The sequence below is a fragment of the Moschus berezovskii genome, chromosome Y (assembly GCF_049115385.1).
Source record: "Moschus berezovskii isolate FMDL1 chromosome Y, NW_MosBer_1.0, whole genome shotgun sequence".
Classification (NCBI taxonomy): domain Eukaryota; kingdom Metazoa; phylum Chordata; class Mammalia; order Artiodactyla; family Moschidae; genus Moschus; species Moschus berezovskii.
In genome coordinates this window covers 3,431,727-3,454,717 of record NC_142489.1, presented here as the reverse complement: position 1 = coordinate 3,454,717, position 22,991 = coordinate 3,431,727, and the positions used below count along the sequence as shown (strand labels likewise).

The 22,991-nt window shown below is 57.4% G+C and overlaps 1 protein-coding gene across 1 annotated transcript in view; it reads right to left on the bottom strand.

The window, feature by feature from the left end:
* The window catches only part of LOC148772995 (granulocyte-macrophage colony-stimulating factor receptor subunit alpha-like), a 55,683-nt gene continuing 32,692 nt past the window's right edge, over positions 1-22,991 (bottom strand). The window contains 5 exon segments of the mRNA XM_088834353.1: positions 1-745; positions 1,803-1,884; positions 5,579-5,675; positions 7,854-7,989; positions 9,118-9,147. Coding sequence (XP_088690479.1) covers positions 650-745; positions 1,803-1,884; positions 5,579-5,675; positions 7,854-7,989; positions 9,118-9,147 — 441 coding nt within the window. The 3' untranslated portion in view covers positions 1-649.

The following is a 22,991-nucleotide window of genomic DNA, read 5'->3' as shown; positions in this document are numbered from 1 at the left end:
CTCTGGAAACTCATTTCTTTCTAAACTGCAGCTGATACAGGGGGGAAAAAAAAAGAAGAAGATATATTCTGTCCGCCAGCAGAAGCAGAGGCAGGGGAGACGGCGTTCCGGCCCCAGCGGCCACCGGCAGCCTGACACCTGCGTGTGACGAAGGGACGGGGTTCCAGGAGGCGCTGAGAGATGCATTAAGTTGTTCAGATTTGAAAGGCATTCAAACGTCCCTCCAGCTACAAAAGCACCTTTGAGAAACATGACATTATCTTTCAGAGTTAAAAAAAAAAAAATTGTTGTTTAGTCGCTCGTTCATGTTCGGCTCTTCATGACCCCATAGAGAATCCCAGGATCCTCTGTCCATGGGATTCTCCAGGCATTATACTGGAGTGAGTTGCCATTTCCTTCTCCAGGAATTCTTGCCGACCCAGGAATAGAACCCGAGTCTCTTAGATTGGCAGACGAGTGCTTTACCAGTGACTCCCTGGGAAGCCTCGTTAAAAGAACAAAAAGATATAATGCTATAAAAACGCTCACAATTTTAAAAAGCTTCATTGGAAAACAGTAAATAAAACATTTAAGAAATGTTAAAAAAATATATTAAAAAAAAAAAAGTCAACAACTTCTAGAAAGTCCTGGGTACGGAGATGCCTGGAATTCACAGTTTCGCTGGGGCTTCCGAAATTTTCTCCACGATTAAGACCTCTTCCTTGTCACCTTTTCCCGTTTCGTGTGTAAACTTCTCCCATAGCATCTGATGGGGGAGAAAGGCAGGGATGTCAACTCCCCAGATTCCTCCCAGGGAGCCATGGATGTGGAGGGTTTAGACAGAAACGGGAGCCGGGTCTCTGAGTGGCAGCTCATCGTCGGCGGATGAGCTGGGGGAGGGACATCTGAGACTTGGGTACCACACTTGCTGGGACCGTACGGAGCTCAGAGCTTGGAAGGAGAGTGTCGTGGGACCCTAGACCTCCCCGGGGAACCCACCAGGGCATGACGGCAGACCATGGAGGAGGCGGGCACAGTGCCCACCTCGGGAAAACGGGCTCGACAGGTGCACCCAAGTGGAGGGGAGGGTTTCCCACGTTTGAAAGTGAAAGTGTCAGTCCCTCAGCTGTGTCCGACTCTTCCCGACCCCATGCATGGAGTATATAAGCCGCCAGGGTCTCATCTTGTCCCCGGGGATTCTCCAGGCAAGAATACCTTCCTGCAGGGGTTATTCTTGCCATTCCCTCCTCCAGGGGATCTTCCCAACCCAGGGATTGAACCCAGATCTCCCACATTACAGGCAGATTTTTTTTTTTTTTTTTTTACTGTCTGAGCCACAGGGGAAGCCCAAGAATACTGGAGTGGGTTGCCATTCCTTCCTCCAGGGGATCTTCCCAAACCAGGGACCAAACCGGGGTCTCCCACACTGCGGGCAGGTTCTTTACCATCTGAGCCACCAGGGAAGCCCTACACATGGAGGTGTGTGTGTCTCTCTTGTTTGTTGTCCTTTTCCATCCTGCGGGCTGCCCCCTAGAGATCTGGGGGGCACAACTCACCCCATTCAGTCTGTCTGTATCTCTCTCTGCCATCCCCATCTGCCACTTCTCTCCTCCTCCTTCTCCATGACCCGGCTACTTTCCCTGGACACAGCTTGCAGACAAAACCCCCAAACCACCCCCTGTCCCCCGGAGAAAGCCAGCGAGCAGGACACGGGATTCCAGCCTCTTCCTGTGGACCGCTCTGGCTGAGCACGGACAAGATTCTGGGCTCAGCGTTCCCTATCTGTCCATCCTGGCTGCCCGCCTCACTCGTCCCATACGTACCTCGTGGTCGATTTGATGGTTATCGTTCAGTTTATCTTTGATCTGTGGAACCGGAGGGAATAACCTGTGGGTCTTGAGGAACCTGGGGAGATAAGAAAGGAGATGAAGAGGAGACGGACAGGCCCACCTTTTCGTCCTGGCTCCCAGAGGAGAGGCACTGTCACGTTAAGTGCAAACATGCCCTCTGGACTCATGTCTTCAGAACAGTTTCCTTTAAGAGTCTCAGAAGGGGAGACTTCCCCTGGAGGCCCAGGAGTTAAGACGTCACCTTCCAAGGCAGGGGGTGTGAGTTCGGGCCCTGGGGTATCAGTTCAATCCCTGGTCAGGAAGCTATGATCCCACATGCCTCGCAGACAGGAAAAAAACATAAAATGGAAACACTACACTAAACAATTCAGTAAAGACTTTAAAAATGGTCTACAGCATGGTACATACACACGGTGGAATATTACGCAGCCGTTAAAAAGAATGAAACAATGCCATCTGCAGTGACACGGGTGGACCTAGAGAGTGTCGTACTCAGCGAAGTACGTCACACAGAGAAGGAGAAATATCGTGTGACTTTCCTGACAAGTGAAATCTAAAAAGCAACGATGCAAGAGAACTTACTTACAAAACAGAAAGAGACTCACAGACTTAGAAAACCAACTCGTCCTTATAAGGGAGTGGGAAGATGGGGAGAAGGGACAGTCAGGGAGTCTGGGATGGACATGGACTCACTGCTGCATTTAACATGGAGAACCAGCAAGGACCTGCTGGACAGCACAAGGCACTCTGCTCAATCCTCTGTAATAACCTTATGGTCACCAGGGGGAAGGGTGGGGGAAGGGACAGTCAGGCAGTCTGGGATGGACAGGTACACACTGCTGTATTTAACATGGAGAACCCACAAGGACCTGCTGGACAGCACAGGGAACTCTGCTCAATGTCATGTGGCAGCCTGGATGGGAGAGGAGTTTTGGGGAGAATGGACACATGTGTATGTACGGCTGAGTCCCTTTGCTGTTTACTTGAAACCATCCCAATGTTGTTCATCAGCTATACTCCAATACAAAATAAAAAAGTTTAAAGTGTGGGAAAAAAAGAGAGACATTAAAAAAAAAATGATGATCCACAAAAAAAAAAAAAATTAAAAAAAAATCACAGAAGGACGGCCTCCAATTTTAGACTGTGGAGAATATAATAGACTGTGCGGATGTACTTAAGAAATGCCCAGGAAAGTCTTTCCAGAATCTTCATTCACTGTCTTTGAAGATAAACCAGAGTATTGAGAAAGGGAGGAGAAGCGGACGGCAGAGGATGAGATGTTGGATGGCATCACCGACTCCATGGACATGAGTTTGAGCAAGCTCCAGGAGTTGGAGATGGACAGGGAGGCCTGGTGTGCTGCAGTCCAGGGGGTCGTAAAGAGTCGGACACGACCGAGTGACTGAACTGAACTGAACATTCCCTGTCTTGGGTGCAGAGATGTCAGTGGTGGTATGTGTCCAGTCTTGAGAAGCTTGGAGGAATCCACGTTCTCTGGTGTGAAAAGGCCAGGAGGTTTATCCAGCCTTGAAGACCATGGTTCCAGACTGACCACTTTTCTGTGCATGGCACATATTTTCACGGCTATTCCACGGTCCCCAAGCGTCTCAGTGGTGCTGAGTGACTGCCGGGGCACTTACTTTTGTTCTCACAAGGAGACAACCCTGTGACATCATAAGACGCTGTGCTGAGCTAAACAGTGGCCCCAGAGATCCACTCGAGTCCTGAAGCCTGGGAAACGGAGCTTGTTTTGAAACAGGGTCTCTGCAGAGGTGATGGAGTGAAGGGTTTGGGATGAGGTCCTCCTGGATGGGGGGTGGCCCTAAACCCAGGGACAGGGTCCTTATAAGACACGGACACAGAGGAGAAGCCACGTGGAGACGGAGGCAGAGACGGGAGGAAGGCGGCCACCAGCCCAGGGGCGGACGCCCAGAGCCACCAGAAGCTGGAAGAGGCGGGGAGGACCTTCCCCCGGAGCCTCTGCGGGGAGCTCAGCCCTGGGACCCCTTGACCTCAGATGTCTGGTCCCCAGGACAGGGGCAGGATGGATGTCTGTGGTTTTAAGCCCCCCGGCTAGTGGTCACTGCTTCCGGCAGCCACAGGAAGTCACACAGCTCTTGTTTAATATCAGTCTTCAGTGTTAAAACATGGCATGTTTTAACAGTTTGTGGTCGGGCTGCCCGAGGTCTTTCTCATGTCCCGAGAACCGCGATGCCTTGCAGCTTCTTGCAGCAGGCACTCAGGGTCTCCCCTTATCTCCAGGGGGAGGCTGAACACAGCATGCCCAACCAGGGCAGGAGTGGGGGGATTGCCTGGTGACAAAGACGCCTCGGGTGGACTCCCACGGGACCCACACGCCCTGCAGGAGCGTCTCCACGTGATCCAAATCTCCCTGTGGCTTTGCTGAGCATGCAAGTTCTATCCTGCACGTGTGGGGCTTCCTTCCGGGGCATCTGAGAGAGCCTGAGTGATTGCTGAACTCACGTGACAGGAAAGACACTGGCAGGGGTCCCTGTGGTGGGGGACGCCACCTACAGCGGCCTGGGAGCTGGGGCTGAGTAACATGTTGTGGGAAAACAGAAGTCGGACTACAAGGGACATTCCGAGAATTCCAGATGCTCCGAAAAACGCGGAAGTCAGGACTTGGAGCACAGCTGAGCTGTAAGGGGGCTTTCCTGCTGACTTAGTTGCTAAAGAATCTGCCTGCAGTGCAGGACAGCTGGGTCGACCCTTGGGTCGGGAATATCTCCTGGAGGAGGGCATGGCAACCCGCTCCAGGATCCCTGCCTGGAGAATCCCATGGACGGAGGAGCCTGGCGGGCTACACTCGCCTGGGTTGCAAGCAGTCAGACACGACTGAGTGACTCACCCTTTGAGAACTTCATCTACCTCTATAGGCACTAAACCAGCTGCTTCTGCAGCTGCTGACCCTCAGTCATCTCCTGAAAGAAGTCCAGGGTGGAGAGCAGACATGAGACATTCTGTGCTCTGGAGGAAAAAAAACAAAACTGGCAGGACAGGTCTTCAGACAGTTAGATATTCTCAGGAGCCCATTTTATGAGCCCAACTCTCGCATCTCCTAATAGCTAGACAAGCACTGAAATGCTTCATGGTGATGTCTGCTCCCCGTGACTAGCAGAGACCTTCTGCAAAAAAATATATACATGCTTGATTGCATGAACTCCCCCTTCAGCAAAATGACATATACGCCAAGCTGCCTTCCCTGCCTCTTGGCAGCAGCTCCTGAGGCTCTGTGTCCCGGGCTGCAATTCTTCATTAATTTCTTTGTTCATTCACTCCCTTGGTCGTGTCCAGCTCTCTGCAACCCCGTGGACTGTAGCCCTCCAGGCTCCCCTGTGCATGGGACTCCCCAGGCAAGAATACCGGAGTGGGGTGCCATGCCCTCTTCCAGGGGATCTTTCCAACCCAGGGATCGAACCCAAGTCTCCCGCATTGCAGACAGATTCTTTACCATCTGAGCCCCCAGCGAAGCCCGTGCTCCTAATTTTACCGAAAATAAAGTATATACTCGCAACATTCACATTGTCTGATTTTTTTTTTTTAAGTCAGCACTGTTTTCCCCAGACAAATTTTCTTCTGGTAAACGTACACGGCGGCTTGGACCGCCTGGGGTGTTTGCAGGCTGCCTTCTCATCTTTGTGAGCTGATCAGGGGGGTGACTTTAGAATAGGCACTGGCCCCTCCACTGACCATGGTGGGTGAGCCGACCTGGGACTCCCCGGGGTTACCTTTTGAAAAGGCAGCTGAGGGTCAGGCCGCAGACGAGAGTCCCCAGGACCACCAGAACGTAGATGTACACCAGGCTGGACTCTGGTTCTTCGGAGCCTGGGGAAGACAGAGGCAGGGGACACGCCAGGGACCCCGAGGGAAGGGGGAGGAGCGCTCATCACTCAGCCAGCTCACGGGCTCACGGACAAGGACACACAGCCAGTGAAGCTGAAAGTGTCAGTCCCTCTGCCACGTCTTACCCTTTGCGACCCCACAGACTGTAGCCCACCAGGCTCCTCTGTCCATGGGATTCTCCAGGCAAGAGTACTGGAGTGGGTTGCAATGCCCTCCTCCAGGTCATCTTCCCGAAGCAGGGATCAAACCCAAGTCTCCCACATTGCAAGCCAATTGTTTACCGTCTGAGCCACCAGAGAAGCCCCATAAGGAGAAGGGATATCTACGAGAGTTCCCTAACCTGGAGCTTTCACAGAAAATGTCTGTGAGTCAATAGACTGCACTTTGCGACAAAGGTCCATCTAGTCAAAGCTACGGCTGTTTCCAGGAGTCATGTACGGATGTGAGAGTTGGACCATAAAGAAGGCTGAGCTCGAATAATTGATGCTTTTGGACTGTGAGGCTGGAGAAGACTCTTGAGAGTCCCTTGAACAGCCAGAAGATCAAACCAGTGCAGCCTAAAGGAAGTCAGTCCTGAATATTTATTGGAAGGACTGAGGCTGAAGCTGAAACTCCAATACTTTGGTCACCTGATGAAAAGAGCTGACTCATTGGAAAAGACTCCAATGTTGGGAAAGGTTCAAGGCAGGAAGAGAAGGGGACGACAGAGGATGAGATGGTGGGATGGCATCACCGACTCGATGGACACGAGTTTAAGCAAACTCCAGGAGACAGTGATGGACAGGGAGGCCTGGCATGCTGCGGACAATGGGATCGCAAAGAGTCAGACATGACTGAGCGACTGAACAAGAGACGAGAAGTTAGCCCGAGACCGTGTTCAAAACCCCTAAAGTACTCTGAGGACACAGCAACCTAAAGATCATTCGATTTAAAAACGGACAGAAGAAAGGACAAATAGCTGAAGAGGATGAACAGTTCCAGGCAAACAGTTGTAAACTCCATTCCCTTCCATTTGGTCAATTTATTGAAATGTTAGTTCTTCGTTTGATATTTATTCCTTTATTTGACTGTGCTGGGGCTTAGCTGCGGCACGAGGGATCTAGTTCCATAAGCAGGGATTGAACACTGGGAGAGAAGCCTCTTAGCCACTGGACCAACAGGGAATTCCCGATGGCCTCTGTGTTATGCTTTGGACTTTTCGTCTCAGTGAGGTCTTAGTTCTCCAACCAGGGATCGAACGCACATCCCCTGCATTGGAAGGCAGATGTTAACTGCTGGACCACCAGAGAAGTCCCCTTCCATCCATCCTTAAGCTTTAATTTCGTGTGTCATTTAGAAGATGTGCTCTTTACAATAAACTATCTTCTTTTGTCCATTTTAGTCGCTTAGCCATGTCCGACTCTACAATCCCATGGACTATATAGCCTGCCAGGTTCCTCTTCCATGGGATTTTCCAGGCAAGAATACTGGAGTGGGTTGCCATTTCCTTCTCCAAAATTATTTTCCAAAGTAGGGCACATTTTTCATTTGTGAATAGTCAAAAATATGAGAACCTCTCAGTCTGTCAGAGTGATTATAACCCGATGGACGTGTTCACAGTTGCAACATTTCTCAGTATACACAGATATAATGTGACCTGTTAACCAAAGCAGTTATCTTTTCTTTTAAGCGATACGTCAGTTGTCAAAACTGCATATTCTGGGTGGCAGGCGAAACCAAAAAAAAATAAAATAAAATAATCATGTGGAGGTGAGCCAAGTCTGATTAGAACTGTATTCTGGGAAGAGTCGTATTCTGGGAAAAGTCATTTTTTTGTTGGCCCATAGTTTAATCGTTCCCTGGTGGCTCAGATGGTAAAGAATCTGCCTGCCAACGCAGGCTGGGTTCCATCCCTGGGTTGGGAAGATCCCCTGGAGAAGGGCATGGCAACCCACTCCAGGATTCTTGCCTGGAGAATCCCATGGACAGAGGAGCCTGGCTGCAGTCCACGGGGGTCACAGAGTCAGACACGACCGAGTAACTTTCACTTTCACTCACTAGGTGTTGCTGATGCCAGGGGGAGTGTCACCAGGGGCTCGTGGACGGGAACTCTTCCCAGAATGGATGAGAGAAGGCCTCAGAATGCCAGGACCTGTCTGGGGACGGTCTCGGGACACCTACCGAACTCAACAGGCTGGCTCCAGGCACCCCAGTGGGCTTTCCGGGCATCCGCTGTCCTGATCTTCACTGTATGTTTTGCTTTGGATCCGGGTTTCGGAAAGTTGTATCTATTCCCCGAGTCACCAAACACCACGATCTTTGGAGAAAGCAGAGAGTTAGAGCTGTCACCTGTGTTGAGAAAAAGGGTGGGGTTGTGTGTGTGTGTCCTTTCGGTTGCCCAAATGAAGTGAAAAATTTAAGCCCACACCCTCCCAACCTGGGCGAGAAGGTTGTAATTCGCGTCCTGAATACTTCGGAGAGATGCTTAGACAAATAAAGAGAATGGGTGACTGTCCTGCATTTTCTGAGTGGCTACCCCTGGGGTTCCTGGGATCCTTCTGTACAGATGCAGGAATGGTCCAGGAACTGCAGAGGATGTGCACAGACCCATAGATGGATCATGGCCCCGCGAAGGATGTTCAGAGGACCAAGTTCAACTTCCTCATCGGATAAAGGACCACACCGAGGCCACAGTGGTGGTGAAGCAACAAAAAGTACTTTGATGATCAGCCTCAACAGGCGTTTTGAGGGACGCGATCATCTATCTCCGGGACACTTCAAGGAGTGTTTCCTGGACCAACACGGATAGAATCGGGAGACACCACCCAAGTGGTAACTGGGGGAGCTGCTATATCACTGCCCAGATGATATGCAAAAGCAGGGGTCCTCAACCTCTGGGATCAAAGGCCTGATGACCCAAGGTAGAGCTGATGCAACAACAGAAATGAAGCACACTATAAATGCAACGCCCTCAAATCACCCCAAACCGTCCCTCTCTGCCCGGGCAAAATGTGTCTCCCACACAACGGGTCCCTGGCAGCAAAAACGGTGGAGACCACAGCTCTAGGGAAGCCCCATCACCTGACTTTTCTCTCATCCCCATCCTGGCCACTGAGGGAACAATTCCAATCGGTGTGTGTCCATTGACGCATACTGTATGATTAAAATGCGGTTTCCCTGGTGGCTGTGACAGTAAAGAATCCACCTGCAATGCAGGAGACGCAGGCAGATACAGGTTCAATCCCCAGGTCGGGAAGATTCTCCTGGAGGAGGGTGTGGCAACCTACTCCAGTGTTCTTGCTTGGAGAATCCCAGGGACAGAGGAGCCTGGTGGGCTAGAGTCCATGGCTCACAAACAGCCGGACATAGCTGAAGAAACTGGGCACGCCCAGACACAGTAGGATTAAACTACAAGGGTGAGAGTTAGGGTCAGGGAGTCACTCACCAGCTGACTTCTACTGCTGCTGGTATCCAGCTAGAAAAAACCCAAACCAAAATAAAATATTTATTTTTCTTCATCTTGAAAGCTTTTCATAGGTCTAATCCCATCTCCCCAGGCCATGCAATCAAGAGAAAACAAAACAGTCAGGGCCCAACAAATTGCTGAGCTCCTAATATTTCTCCAAAGTATGAGTTGGCCACATATAGAGGGAGGAAAACTGTCATCAGGACAGAGGGTGCCCCTGGGTCACGGCTCGTTCTAGAAACTCAGATGGTGGTGGAGCCTATAAAGAACACACATGGGGTGGGACAGGAAGAACCACCCTCCCTAGATTGGAGGCAGGAGCCATGGGGAGAGGATGTGTCTACACTGGGTGCAGGGCCGTGAGGAGAGGGTATGTCTACACTGGGTGCAGGGCCGTGAGGAGAGGGGTGTGTGTCTACACTGGGTGCAGGGCCGTGGGGAGAGTGAGTGTCTACACTGGGAGCAGGGCCGTGGGGAGAGGGTGTGTCTACACTGGGTGCAGGGCCGTGAGGAGAGGGTGTGTCTACACTGGGAGCAGGGCCGTGAGGAGAGGGTGTGTCTACACTGGGAGCAGGGTCGTGGGGAGAGGGTGTGTCTACACTGAGTGCAGGGCCGTGAGGAGAGGGTGTGTCTACACTGGGAGCAGGGCCGTGAGGAGAGGGTGTGTCTACACTGGGAGCAGGGCCGTGAGGAGAGGGTGTGTCTACACTGGGAGAAGGGCCGTGAGGAGAGGGTGTGTCTACACTGGGTGCAGGGCCGTGAGGAGAGGGTGTGTCTACACTGGGTGCAGGGCCGTGAGGAGAGGGTGTGTCTACACTGGGTGCAGGGCCGGTGTGGAGAGGGTGTGTCTACACTGGGTGTATAGCCGTGAGGAGAGGGTGTGTCTACACTGGGAGAATGGCCGTGGTGAGAGGGTGTGTCTACACTGGGAGCAGGGATATGAGGAGAGGGTGTGTCCACACTGGGTGCAGGGCCGTGAGGAGAGGGTGTGTCTACACTGGGAGCAGGGCCATGAGGAACGGCTGTGTCTACACTGGGAGCAGGGCCGTGAGGAGAGGGTGTGTCTACACTGGGAGCAGGGCCGTGGGGAGAGGGTGTGTCTACACTGGGTGCAGGGTTCACCGGGACAGGGTGTGTCTATACTGGGTGTATAGCCGTGGTGAGAGGGTGTGTCTACACTGGGAGCAGGGCCGTGAGAAGAGGGTGTGTCTACACTGGGAGCAGGGCCGTGAGGAGAGGGTGTGTCTACACTGGGAGCAGGGCCGTGAGGAGAGGGTGTGTTTACACTGGGAGCAGGGCCGTGAGAAGAGGGTGTGTCTACACTGGCTGCAGGGCCGTGGGGAGAGGGTGTGTCTACAATGGGTGCAGGGCCGTGGGGATAGGGTGTGTCTACACTGGGTGCAGGGTTCACCGGGAGAGGGTGTGTCTACACTGGGTGTATAGCCGTGAGGAGAGGGTGTGTCTACACTGGGAGCAGGGCCGAGGTGAGAGGGTGTGTCTACACTGGGAGCATGGCTGTGGTGAGAGGGTGTGTCTACACTGGGAGCAGGGCTGTGGGGAGAGGGTGTGTCTACACTGGGACAGGGCCGTGAGGAGAGGGTGTGTCTACACTGGGAGCAGGGCCGTGAGGAGAGGGTGCGTCTACACTGGGTGCAGGACCGTGAGGAGAGTGTGTGTCTACACTGGGAGCAGGGCCGTGAGGAGAGGGTGTGTATACACTGGGAGCAGGGCCGTGAGGAGAGGGTGTGTCTACACTGGGTGCAGGGCTGTGGTGAGAGGGTGTGTCTACACTGGGTGCAGGGCAGTGAGGAGAGGGTGTGTCTACACTGGGTGTCTGGCTGTGAGGAGAGGGTGTGTCTACACAGGGTGCAGGGCCGTGAGGAGAGGGTGTGTCTACACTGGGTGCAGGACCGTGAGGAGAGTGTGTGTCTACCACTGGGAGCAGGGCCGTGAGGAGAGGGTGTGTCTACACTGGGTGCCTGGCCATGAGGAGAGGGTGTGTCTACACTGGGTGCATGTCCGTGAGGAGAGGGTGTGTCTAAACTGGGTGCATGTCCGTGAGGAGAGGGTGTGTCTACACTGGGTGCAGGGCCGTGAGAAGAGGGTGTGTCTACACTGGCTGCAGGGCCGTGGGGAGAGGGTGTGTCTACAATGGGTGCAGGGCCGTGGGGATAGGGTGTGTCTACACTGGGTGCAGGGTTCACCGGGAGAGGGTGTGTCTACACTGGGTGTATAGCCGTGAGGAGAGGGTGTGTCTACACTGGGAGCAGGGCCGAGGTGAGAGGGTGTGTCTACACTGGGAGCATGGCTGTGGTGAGAGGGTGTGTCTACACTGGGAGCAGGGCTGTGGGGAGAGGGTGTGTCTACACTGGGACAGGGCCGTGAGGAGAGGGTGTGTCTACACTGGGAGCAGGGCCGTGAGGAGAGGGTGCGTCTACACTGGGTGCAGGACCGTGAGGAGAGTGTGTGTCTACACTGGGAGCAGGGCCGTGAGGAGAGGGTGTGTATACACTGGGAGCAGGGCCGTGAGGAGAGGGTGTGTCTACACTGGGTGCAGGGCTGTGGTGAGAGGGTGTGTCTACACTGGGTGCAGGGCAGTGAGGAGAGGGTGTGTCTACACTGGGTGTCTGGCTGTGAGGAGAGGGTGTGTCTACACAGGGTGCAGGGCCGTGAGGAGAGGGTGTGTCTACACTGGGTGCAGGACCGTGAGGAGAGTGTGTGTCTACACTGGGAGCAGGGCCGTGAGGAGAGGGTGTGTCTACACTGGGTGCCTGGCCATGAGGAGAGGGTGTGTCTACACTGGGTGCCTGGCCGTGAGGAGAGGGTGTGTCTACACTGGGTGCATGTCCGTGAGGAGAGGGTGTGTCTAAACTGGGTGCATGTCCGTGAGGAGAGGGTGTGTCTACACTGGGTGCAGGGCCGTGCGGAGAGGGTGTGTCTACACTGGGTGCAGGGCAGTGAGGAGAGGGTGTGTCTACACTGGGTGCAGGGCAGTGAGGAGAGGGTGTGTCTACACTGGGTGCCTGGCCGTGAGGAGAGGGTGTGTCTACCCTGGGTGCAGGGCCGTGCGGAGAGGGTGTGTCTACACTGGGTGCAGGACTGTGGGGAGAGGGTGTGTCTACACTGGGTGCAGGGCCGTGAGGAGAGGGTGTGTCTACACTGGGTGCAGGCCCGTGAGGAGTGGGTGTGTCTACACTGGGTGCATGTCCGTGAGGAGAGGGTGTGTCTACACTGGGTGCAGGGCCGTGAGCAGAGGGTCTGTCTACACTGGGTGCAGGGACGTGGGGAGAGGGTGTGTCTAAACTGGGAGCAGGGCCGTGAGGAGAGGGTGTGTCTACACTGGGAGCAGGGCCGTGAGGAGAGGGTCTGTCTACACTGGGGGCAGGGCCGTGAGGAGAGGGTGTGTCTACACTGGGAGCAGGGCCGTGGGGAGAGGGTGTGTCTACAATGGGTGCTGGTCCATGAGGAGAGGGTTGTCTACACTGGGTGCAGGGCCGTGAGGAGAGGGTGTGTCTACACTGGGAGCAGGGCCGTGAGGAGAGGGTGTGTCTACACTGGGTGAAGGGCCGTGGGGAGAGGGTGTGTCTACACTGGGTGCAGGGCCGTGAGGACAGGGTGTGTCTACACTTGGAGCAGGGCCGTGAGGAGAGGGTGTGTCTACACTGGGAGCAGTGCCGTGGTGAGAGGGTGTGTCTACACTGGGAGCACGGCCATGGTGAGATGGTGTGTCTACACTGGCTGCAGGGATGTAGGGAGAGGGTGTGTCTACACTGGGAGCAGGGCAGTGAGCAGAGGGTCTATCTACACTGGGTGCAGGGCCGTGGGGAGAGGGTGTGTCTACACTGGGAGCAGGGCCGTGAGGAGAGTGTGTGTCTACACTGGGTGCAGGGATGTGGGGAGAGGGTGTGTCTAACTGGTTGCAGGGCCGTGGGGAGAGGGTGTGTCTACACTGGGAGCAGGGCCGTGAGGAGAGGGTGTCTGTCTACACTGGGTGTAGGGACATGAGGAGAGGGTGTGGCTATACTGGGAGCAGGGCCGTGGGGAGAGTGTGTGTCTACACTGGGAGCAGGCCCGGGAGGAGAGGGTGTGTCTACACTGGGTGCAGGGCTGTGGGGAGAGGGTGTGTATACACTGGGAGCAGGCCCGGGAGGAGAGGGTGTGTCTACACTGGGAGCATGGCCGTGGTGAGAGGGTGTGTCTACACTGGGAGCAGGGATATGAGGAGAGGGTGTGTCCACACTGGGTGCAGGGCCGTGAGGAGAGGGTGTGTCTACACTGGGAGCAGGGCCGTGAGGAGAGGGAGTGTCTACACTGGGAGCAGGGCCATGAGGAACGGCTGTGTCTACACTGGGAGCAGGGCCGTGAGGAGAGGGTGTGTCTACACTGGGAGCAGGGCCGGGAGGAGAGGGTGTGTCTACACTGGGAGCAGGGCCGTGGGGAGAGGGTGTGAATACACTGGGAGCAGGGTCGTGAGGAGAGGGTGTGTCTACACTGGGAGCAGGGCCGTGAAGAGAGGGTGTGTCTACAATGGGTGCAGGGCCGTGGGGATAGGGTGTGTCTACACTGGGTGCAGGTTTCACCGGGAGAGGGTGTGTCTACACTGGGTGTATAGCCGTGAGGAGAGGGTGTGTCTACACTGGGAGCAGGGCCGAGGTGAGAGGGTGTGTCTACACTGGGAGCATGGCTGTGGTGAGAGGGTGTGTCTACACTGGGAGCAGGGCTGTGGGGAGAGGGTGTGTCTACACTGGGACAGGGCCATGAGGAGAGGGTGTGTCTACACTGGGAGCAGGGCCGTGAGGAGAGGGTGCGTCTACACTGGGTGCAGGACCGTGAGGAGAGTGTGTGTCTACACTGGGAGCAGGGCCGTGAGGAGAGGGTGTATCTACACTGGGAGCAGGGCCGTGAGGAGAGGGTGTGTCTACACTGGGTGCAGGGCTGTGTGGAGAGGGTGTGTCTACACTGGGTGCAGGGCAGTGAGGAGAGGGTGTGTCTACACTGGGTGTCTGGCTGTGAGGAGAGGGTGTGTCTACACTGGGTGCCTGGCCGTGAGGAGAGGGTGTGTCTACACTGGGTGCCTGGCCGTGAGGAGAGGGTGTGTCTACACTGGGTGCATGTCCGTGAGGAGAGGGTGTGTCTACACTGGGTGCCTGGCCGTGAGGAGAGGGTGTGTTTACACTGGGTGCAGGGCTGTGCGGAGAGGGTGTGTCTACACTGGGTGCAGGACTGTGGGGAGAGGGTGTGTCTACACTGGGTGCAGAGCCGTGAGGAGAGGGTGTGTCTACACTGGGTGCAGGCCCGTGAGGAGTGGGTGTGTCTACACTGGGTGCATGTCCGTGAGGAGAGGGTGTGTCTACACTGGGTGCTGGGCCGTGAGCAGAGGGTCTGTCTACACTGGGTGCAGGGCCGTGGGGAGAGGGTGTGTCTACACTGGGAGCAGGGCCGTGAGGAGAGGGTGTGTCTACACTGGGAGCAGGGCCGGGAGGAGAGGGTCTGTCTACACTGGGGGCAGGGCCGTGAGGAGACGGTGTGTCTACACTGGGAGCAGGGCCTTGGGGAGAGTGTGTGTCTACAATGGGTGCTGGTCCGTGAGGAGAGGGTTGTCTACACTGGGTGCAGGGCCGTGAGGAGAGGGTGTGTCTACACTGGGTGCATGTCCGTGAGGAGAGGGTGGGTCTACACTGGGTGCAGGGCCGTGGGGAGAGGGTGTGTTTACACTGGGTGCAGGGCTGTGCGGAGAGGGTGTGTCTACACTGGGTGCAGGACTGTGGGGAGAGGGTGTGTCTACACTGGGTGCAGAGCCGTGAGGAGAGGGTGTGTCTACACTGGGTGCAGGCCCGTGAGGAGTGGGTGTGTCTACACTGGGTGCATGTCCGTGAGGAGAGGGTGTGTCTACACTGGGTGCTGGGCCGTGAGCAGAGGGTCTGTCTACACTGGGTGCAGGGCCGTGGGGAGAGGGTGTGTCTACACTGGGAGCAGGGCCGTGAGGAGAGGGTGTGTCTACACTGGGAGCAGGGCCGGGAGGAGAGGGTCTGTCTACACTGGGGGCAGGGCCGTGAGGAGACGGTGTGTCTACACTGGGAGCAGGGCCTTGGGGAGAGGGTGTGTCTACAATGGGTGCTGGTCCGTGAGGAGAGGGTTGTCTACACTGGGTGCAGGGCCGTGAGGAGAGGGTGTGTCTACACTGGGAGCAGGGCCGTGAGGAGAGGGTGTGTCTACACTGGGTGAAGGGCCGTGGGGAGAGGGTGTGTCTACACTGTGTGCAGGGCCGTGAGGACAGGGTGTGTCTACACTTGGAGCTGGGCCGTGAGGAGAGGGTGTGTCTACACTGGGAGCAGGGCCGTGGTGAGAGGGTGTGTCTACACTGGGAGCACGGCCGTGGTGAGAGGGTGTGTCTAAACTGGCTGCAGGGATGTAGGGAGAGGGTGTGTCTACACTGGTTGCAGGGCCGTGGGGAGAGGGTGTGTCTACACTGGGAGCAGGGCCGTGAGGAGAGGGTGTCTGTCTACACTGGGTGTAGGGACATGAGGAGAGGGTGTGGCTATACTGGGAGCAGGGCCGTGGGGAGAGTTTGTGTCTACACTGGGAGCAGGCCCGGGAGGAGAGGGTGTGTCTACACTGAGTGTAGGGCTGTGGGGAGAGGGTGTGTCTACACTGGGAGCAGGCCCGGGAGGAGAGGGTGTGTCTACACTGGGAGCAGGGCTGTGGGGAGAGGGTGTGTCTACACTGGGTGTATAGCCGTGAGGAGAGGGTGTGTCTACACTGGGAGCATGACCGTGGTGAGAGGGTGTGTCTACACTGGGAGCAGGGATATGAGGAGAGGGTGTGTCCACACTGGGTGCAGGGCCGTGAGGAGAGTATGTGTCAACACTGGGAGCAGGGCTGTGGGGAGATGATGTGTCTACACTGGGAGCAGGGCCGTGAGGAGAGGGAGTGTCTACACTGGGAGCAGGGCCATGAGGAACGGCTGTGTCTACACTGGGAGCAGGGCCGTGAGGAGAGGGTGTGTCTACACTGGGAGCAGGGCCGGGAGGAGAGGGTGTGTCTACACTGGGAGCAGGGCCGTGAGGAGAGGGTGCGTCTACACTGGGTGCAGGACCGTGAGGAGAGTGTGTGTCTACACTGGGAGCAGGGCCGTGAGGAGAGGGTGTGTCTACACTGGGAGCAGGGCCGTGAGGAGAGGGTGTGTCTACACTGGGTGCAGGGCTGTGTGGAGAGGGTGTGTCTACACTGGGTGCAGGGCAGTGAGGAGAGGGTGTGTCTACACTGGGTGTCTGGCTGTGAGGAGAGGGTGTCTCTACACTGGGTGACTGGCCGTGAGGAGAGGGTGTGTCTACTCTGGGTGCATGTCCGTGAGGAGAGGGTGTGTCTAAACTGGGTGCATGTCCGTGAGGAGAGGGTGTGTCTACACTGGGTGCAGGGCCGTGCGGAGAGGGTGTGTCTACACTGGGTGCAGGGCAGTGAGGAGAGGGTGTGTCTACACTGGGTGCAGGGCAGTGAGGAGAGGGTGTGTCTACACTGGGTGCAGGGCCGTGAGGACAGGGTGTGTCTACACTTGGAGCTGGGCCGTGAGGAGAGGGTGTGTCTACACTGGGAGCAGGGCCGTGGTGAGAAGGTGTGTCTACACTGGGAGCACGGCCGTGGTGAGAGGGTGTGTCTACACTGGCTGAAGGGCCGTGGGGAGAGGGTGTGTCTACACTGGGTGCAGGGCAGTGAGGAGAGGGTGTGTCTACACTGGCAGCAGGGCCGTGAGGAGAGGGTGTGTCTACACTGGGTGAAGGGCTGTGAGGAGAGGGTGTGTCTACACTGGGAGCAGGGCCGTGGGGAGAGGGTGTGTCTACACTGGGACAGGGCCATGAGGAGAGGGTGTGTCTACACTGGGAGCAGGGCCGTGAGGAGAGGGTGCGTCTACACTGGGTGCAGGACCGTGAGGAGAGTGTGTGTCTACACTGGGAGCAGGGCCGTGAGGAGAGGGTGTATCTACACTGGGAGCAGGGCCGTGAGGAGAGGGTGTGTCTACACTGGGTGCAGGGCTGTGTGGAGAGGGTGTGTCTACACTGGGTGCAGGGCAGTGAGGAGAGGGTGTGTCTACACTGGGTGTCTGGCTGTGAGGAGAGGGTGTGTCTACACTGGGTGCCTGGCCGTGAGGAGAGGGTGTGTCTACACTGGGTGCCTGGCCGTGAGGAGAGGGTGTGTCTACACTGGGTGCATGTCCGTGAGGAGAGGGTGTGTCTACACTGGGTGCCTGGCCGTGAGGAGAGGGTGTGTTTACACTGGGTGCAGGGCTGTGCGGAGAGGGTGTGTCTACACTGGGTGCAGGACTGTGGGGAGAGGGTGTGTCTACACTGGGTGCAGAGCCGTGAGGAGAGGGTGTGTCTACACTGGGTGCAGGCCCGTGAGGAGTGGGTGTGTCTACACTGGGTGCATGTCCGTGAGGAGAGGGTGTGTCTACACTGGGTGCTGGGCCGTGAGCAGAGGGTCTGTCTACACTGGGTGCAGGGCCGTGGGGAGAGGGTGTGTCTACACTGGGAGCAGGGCCGTGAGGAGAGGGTGTGTCTACACTGGGAGCAGGGCCGGGAGGAGAGGGTCTGTCTACACTGGGGGCAGGGCCGTGAGGAGACGGTGTGTCTACACTGGGAGCAGGGCCTTGGGGAGAGGGTGTGTCTACAATGGGTGCTGGTCCGTGAGGAGAGGGTTGTCTACACTGGGTGCAGGGCCGTGAGGAGAGGGTGTGTCTACACTGGGAGCAGGGCCGTGAGGAGAGGGTGTGTCTACACTGGGTGAAGGGCCGTGGGGAGAGGGTGTGTCTACACTGGGTGCAGGGCCGTGAGGACAGGGTGTGTCTACACTTGGAGCTGGGCCGTGAGGAGAGGGTGTGTCTACACTGGGAGCAGGGCCGTGGTGAGAGGGTGTGTCTACACTGGGAGCACGGCCGTGGTGAGAGGGTGTGTCTACACTGGCTGCAGGATGTAGGGGAGGGTGTGTCTACACTGGTTGCAGGGCCGTGGGGAGAGGGTGTGTCTACACTGGGAGCAGGGCCGTGAGGAGAGGGTGTCTGTCTACACTGGGTGTAGGGACATGAGGAGAGGGTGTGGCTATACTGGGAGCAGGGCCGTGGGGAGAGTTTGTGTCTACACTGGAGCAGGCCCGGGAGGAGAGGGTGTGTCTACACTGAGTGTAGGGCTGTGGGGAGAGGGTGTGTCTACACTGGGAGCAGGCCCGGAGGAGAGGGTGTGTCTACACTGGGAGCAGGGCTGTGGGAGAGGGTGTGTCTACACTGGTTGTATAGCCGTGAGGAGAGGGTGTGTCTACACTGGGAGCATGACCGTGGTGAGAGGGTGTGTCTACACTGGGAGCAGGGATATGAGGAGAGGGTGTGTCCACCACTGGGTGCAGGGCCGTGAGGAGAGTATGTGTCAACACTGGGAGCAGGGCTGTGGGGAGATGATGTGTCTACACTGGGAGCAGGGCCGTGAGGAGAGGGAGTGTCTACACTGGGAGCAGGGCCATGAGGAACGGCTGTGTCTACACTGGGAGCAGGGCCGTGAGGAGAGGGTGTGTCTACACTGGGAGCAGGGCCGGGAGGAGAGGGTGTGTCTACACTGGGAGCAGGGCCGTGAGGAGAGGGTGCGTCTACACTGGGTGCAGGACCGTGAGGAGAGTGTGTGTCTACACTGGGAGCAGGGCCGTGAGGAGAGGGTGTGTCTAAACTGGGAGCAGGGCCGTGAGGAGAGGGGGTGTGTCTACACTGGGTGCAGGGCTGTGTGGAGAGGGTGTGTCTACACTGGGTGCAGGGCAGTGAGGAGAGGGTGTGTCTACACTGGGTGTCTGGCTGTGAGGAGAGGGTGTGTCTACACTGGGTGCCTGGCCGTGAGGAGAGGGTGTGTCTACTCTGGGTGCATGTCCGTGAGGAGAGGGTGTGTCTAAACTGGGTGCATGTCCGTGAGGAGAGGGTGTGTCTACACTGGGTGCAGGGCCGTGCGGAGAGGGTGTGTCTACACTGGGTGCAGGGCAGTGAGGAGAGGGTGTGTCTACACTGGGTGCAGGGCAGTGAGGAGAGGGTGTGTCTACACTGGGTGCAGGACCGTGAGGACAGGGTGTGTCTACACTTGGAGCTGGGCCGTGAGGAGAGGGTGTGTCTACACTGGGAGCAGGGCCGTGGTGAGAAGGTGTGTCTACACTGGGAGCACGGCCGTGGTGAGAGGGTGTGTCTACACTGGCTGAAGGGCCGTGGGGAGAGGGTGTGTCTACACTGGGTGCAGGGCCGTGGGGAGAGGATGTGTCTACACTGGGAGCAGGGCCGTGAGGAGAGGGTGTGTCTACACTGGGACCAGGGCAGTGAGGAGAGTGTGTGTCTACACTGGGAGCAGGGCTGTGAGGAGAGGGTGTGTCTACACTGGGAGCAGGGCCGTGGGGAGAGGGTGTGTCTACACTGGGTGCAGGGTTCACCGGGACAGGATGTGTCTATACTGGGTGTATAGCCGTGGTGAGAGGGTGTGTCTACACTGGGAGCAGGGCCATGAGGAGAGGGTGTGTCTACACTGGGAGCAGGGCCGTGAGGAGAGGGTGTGTCTACACTGGGAGCAGGGCCGTGAGGAGAGGGTGTGTCTACACTGGGTGCTTGGTTCACCGGGAGAGGGTGTGTCTACACTGGGTGTATAGCCGTGAGGAGAGGGTGTGTCTACACTGGGAGCAGGGCCGTGGTGAGAGGGTGTGTCTACACTGGGAGCATGGCTGTGGTGAGAGGATGTGTCTACACTGGAGCAGGGCTGTGGGGAGAAGGTGTGTCTACACTGGGACAGGGCCGTGAGGAGAGGGTGTGTCTACACTGGGAGCAGGGCCGTGAGGAGAGGGTGTGTCTACACTGGGAGCAGGGCCGTGAGGAGAGGGTGCGTCTACACTGGGTGCAGGACCGTGAGGAGAGGGTGTGTCTACACTGGGTGAAGGGCCGTGGGGAGAGGGTGTGTCTACATTGGGTGCAGGGCCGTGAGGACAGGGTGTGTCTACACTGGGAGCAGGGCCGTGAGGAGAGAGTGTGTCTACACTGGGAGCAGGGCCGTGGTGAGAGGGTGTGTCTACACTGGCTGCAGGGCCGTGGGGAGAGGGTGTGTCTATACGGGGAGCAGGGCAGTGAGGAGAGGGTGTGTCTATACTTGGAGCAGGGCCATGAGGAGAGGGTGTGTCTACACTGGGAGCAAGGCCGTGGTGAGAGGGTGTGTCTACACTGGCTGCAGGGCCGTGGGAGAGGGTGTGTCTATACTGGGAGCAGGGCAGTGAGGAGAGGTTGTGTCGAGGAGAGGGTGTGTCTACACTGGGTGAAGGGCCGTGAGGAGAGGGTGTGTCTACACTGGGTGCAGGGCCGTGCGGAGAGGGTGTGTCTACACTGGGTGCAGGACTGTGGGGAGAGGGTGTGTCTACACTTGGTGCAGGGCCGTGAGGAGAGGGTGTGTCGACACTGGGTGCAGGCCCGTGAGGAGTGGGTGTGTCTACACTGGATGCTGGGCCAGGAGTAGAGGGTGTGTCTACACTGGGTGCAGGGACGTGGGGAGAGGGTGTGTCTACACTGGGAGCAGGGCCGTGAGGAGAGGGTGTGTCTACACTGGGAGCAGGGCCGTGAGGAGAGGGTGTGTCTACACTGGGTGCTGGGCCGTGAGGAGAGGGTGTGTCTACACTGGGGGCAGCGCCGTGAGGAGAGGGTGTGTCTACACTGGGAGCAGGGCCGTGAGGAGAGGTGTGTCTACACTGGGAGCAGGGCCGTGGGGAGAGGGTGTGTCTACACTGGGAGCAGGGCCGGGGTGAGAGGGTGTGTCTACACTGGGTGCAGGGCTGTGGGGAGAGGGTGTGTCTACACAGGGTGCAGGGCCGTGGGGAGAGGGTGTGTCTACACAGGGTACAGGGCCGTGGTGAGAGGGTGTGTCTACACTGGGAGCAGTGCCGTGGGGAGAGGGTGTGTCTACAGTGGATGCAGGGCCATGAGGAGAGGGTGTGTCTACACTGGGTGCAGGGCCGTGGAGAGAGGATGTGTCTACACTGGGAGCAGGGCCGTGAGGAGAGGGTGTGTCTAACTGGGACCAGGGCAGTGAGGAGAGGGTGTGTCTACACTGGGAGCAGGGCTGTGAGGAGAGGGTGTGTCTAAACTGGGAGCAGGGCCGTGGGGAGAGGGGTGTGTCTAAACTGGGAGCAGGGCCGTGAGGAGAGGGTGTGTCTACACTGGGTGCAGGGTCGAGGGGAGAGGGTGTGTCTACACAGGGTGCAGGGCCGTGGTGAGAGGGTGTGTCTCCACTGGGAGCAGTGCCGTGGGGAGAGGGTGTGTCTACACTGGATGCTGGGCCAGGAGGAGAGGGTGTGTCTACAAGGGTGCAGGGCCGTGGGGAGAGGATGTGTCTACACTGGGAGCAGGGCCATGATGAGAGGGTGTGTCTTCACTGGGACCAGGGCAGTGAGGAGAGGGTGTGTCTACACTGGGAGCAGGACTGTGAGGAGAGGGTGTGTCTACACTGGGAGCAGGGCCGTGAGGAGAGGGTGTGTCTAAACTGGGAGCAGGGCCGTGAGGAGAGGGTGTGTCTAAACTGGGAGCAGGGCTGTGAGGAGAGGGTGTGTCTACACTGGGTGCAGGGCTGTGGGGAGAGGGTGTGTCTACACAGGGTGCAGGGCCGTGGTGAGAGGGTGTGTCTACACTGGGAGCAGTGCCGTGGGGAGAGGGTGTGTCTACACTGGGAGCAGTCCCGTGGGGAGAGGGTGTGTCTACAGTGGATGCAGGGCCATGAGGAGAGGGTGTGTCTACACTGGGTGCAGGGCCGTGGGGAGAGGATGTGTCTACACTGGGAGCAGGCCCATGAGGAGAGGGTGTGTCTACACTGGGACCAGGGCAGTGAGGAGAGGGTGTGTCTACACTGGGAGCAGGGCTGTGAGGAGAGGGTGTGTCTACACTGGGAGCAGGGCCGTGGGGAGAGGGTGTGTCTACCTTGGGTGCAGGGTTCACCGGGACAGGATGTGTCTATACTGGGTGTATAGCCGTGGTGAGAGGGTGTGTCTACACTGGGAGCAGGGCCATGAGGAGAGGGTGTGTCTACACTGGGAGCAGGGCTGTGAGGAGTGGTGTGTCTACACTGGGAGCAGGGCCGTGAGGAGAGGGTGTGTCTACACTGGGTGCAGGGCCGTGGGGATAGGGTGTGTCTACACTGGGTGCAGGGTTCACCGGGAGAGGGTGTGTCTACACTGGGTGTATAGCCGTGAGGAGAGGGTGTGTCTACACTGGGAGCAGGGCCGTGGTGAGAGGGTGTGTCTACACTGGGAGCAGGGCTGTGGTGAGAGGATGTGTCTACACTGGGAGCAGGGCTGTGGGGAGAAGGTGTGTCTACACTGGGACAGGGCCGTGAGGAGAGGGTGTGTCTACACTGGGAGCAGGGCCGTGAGGACAGGGTGTGTCTACACTGGGAGCAGGGCCGTGAGGAGAGGGTGCGTCTACACTGGGTGCAGGACCGTGAGGAGAGGGTGTGTCTACACTGGGTGAAGGGCCGTGGGGAGAGGGTGTGTCTACATTGGGTGCAGGGCCGTGAGGAGAGAGTGTGTCTACACTGGGAGCAGGGCCGTGGTGAGAGGGTGTGTCTACACTGGCTGCAGGGCCGTGGGGAGAGGGTGTGTCTATACGGGGAGCAGGGCAGTGAGGAGAGGGTGTGTCTACACTTGGAGCAGGGCCGTGAGGAGAGGGTGTGTCTACACTGGGTGAAGGGCCGTGAGGAGAGGGTGTGTCTACACTGGATGCAGGGCCGTGCGGAGAGGGTGTGTCTACACTGGGTGCAGGACTGTGGGGAGAGGGTGTGTCTACACTTGGTGCAGGGCCGTGAGGAGAGGGT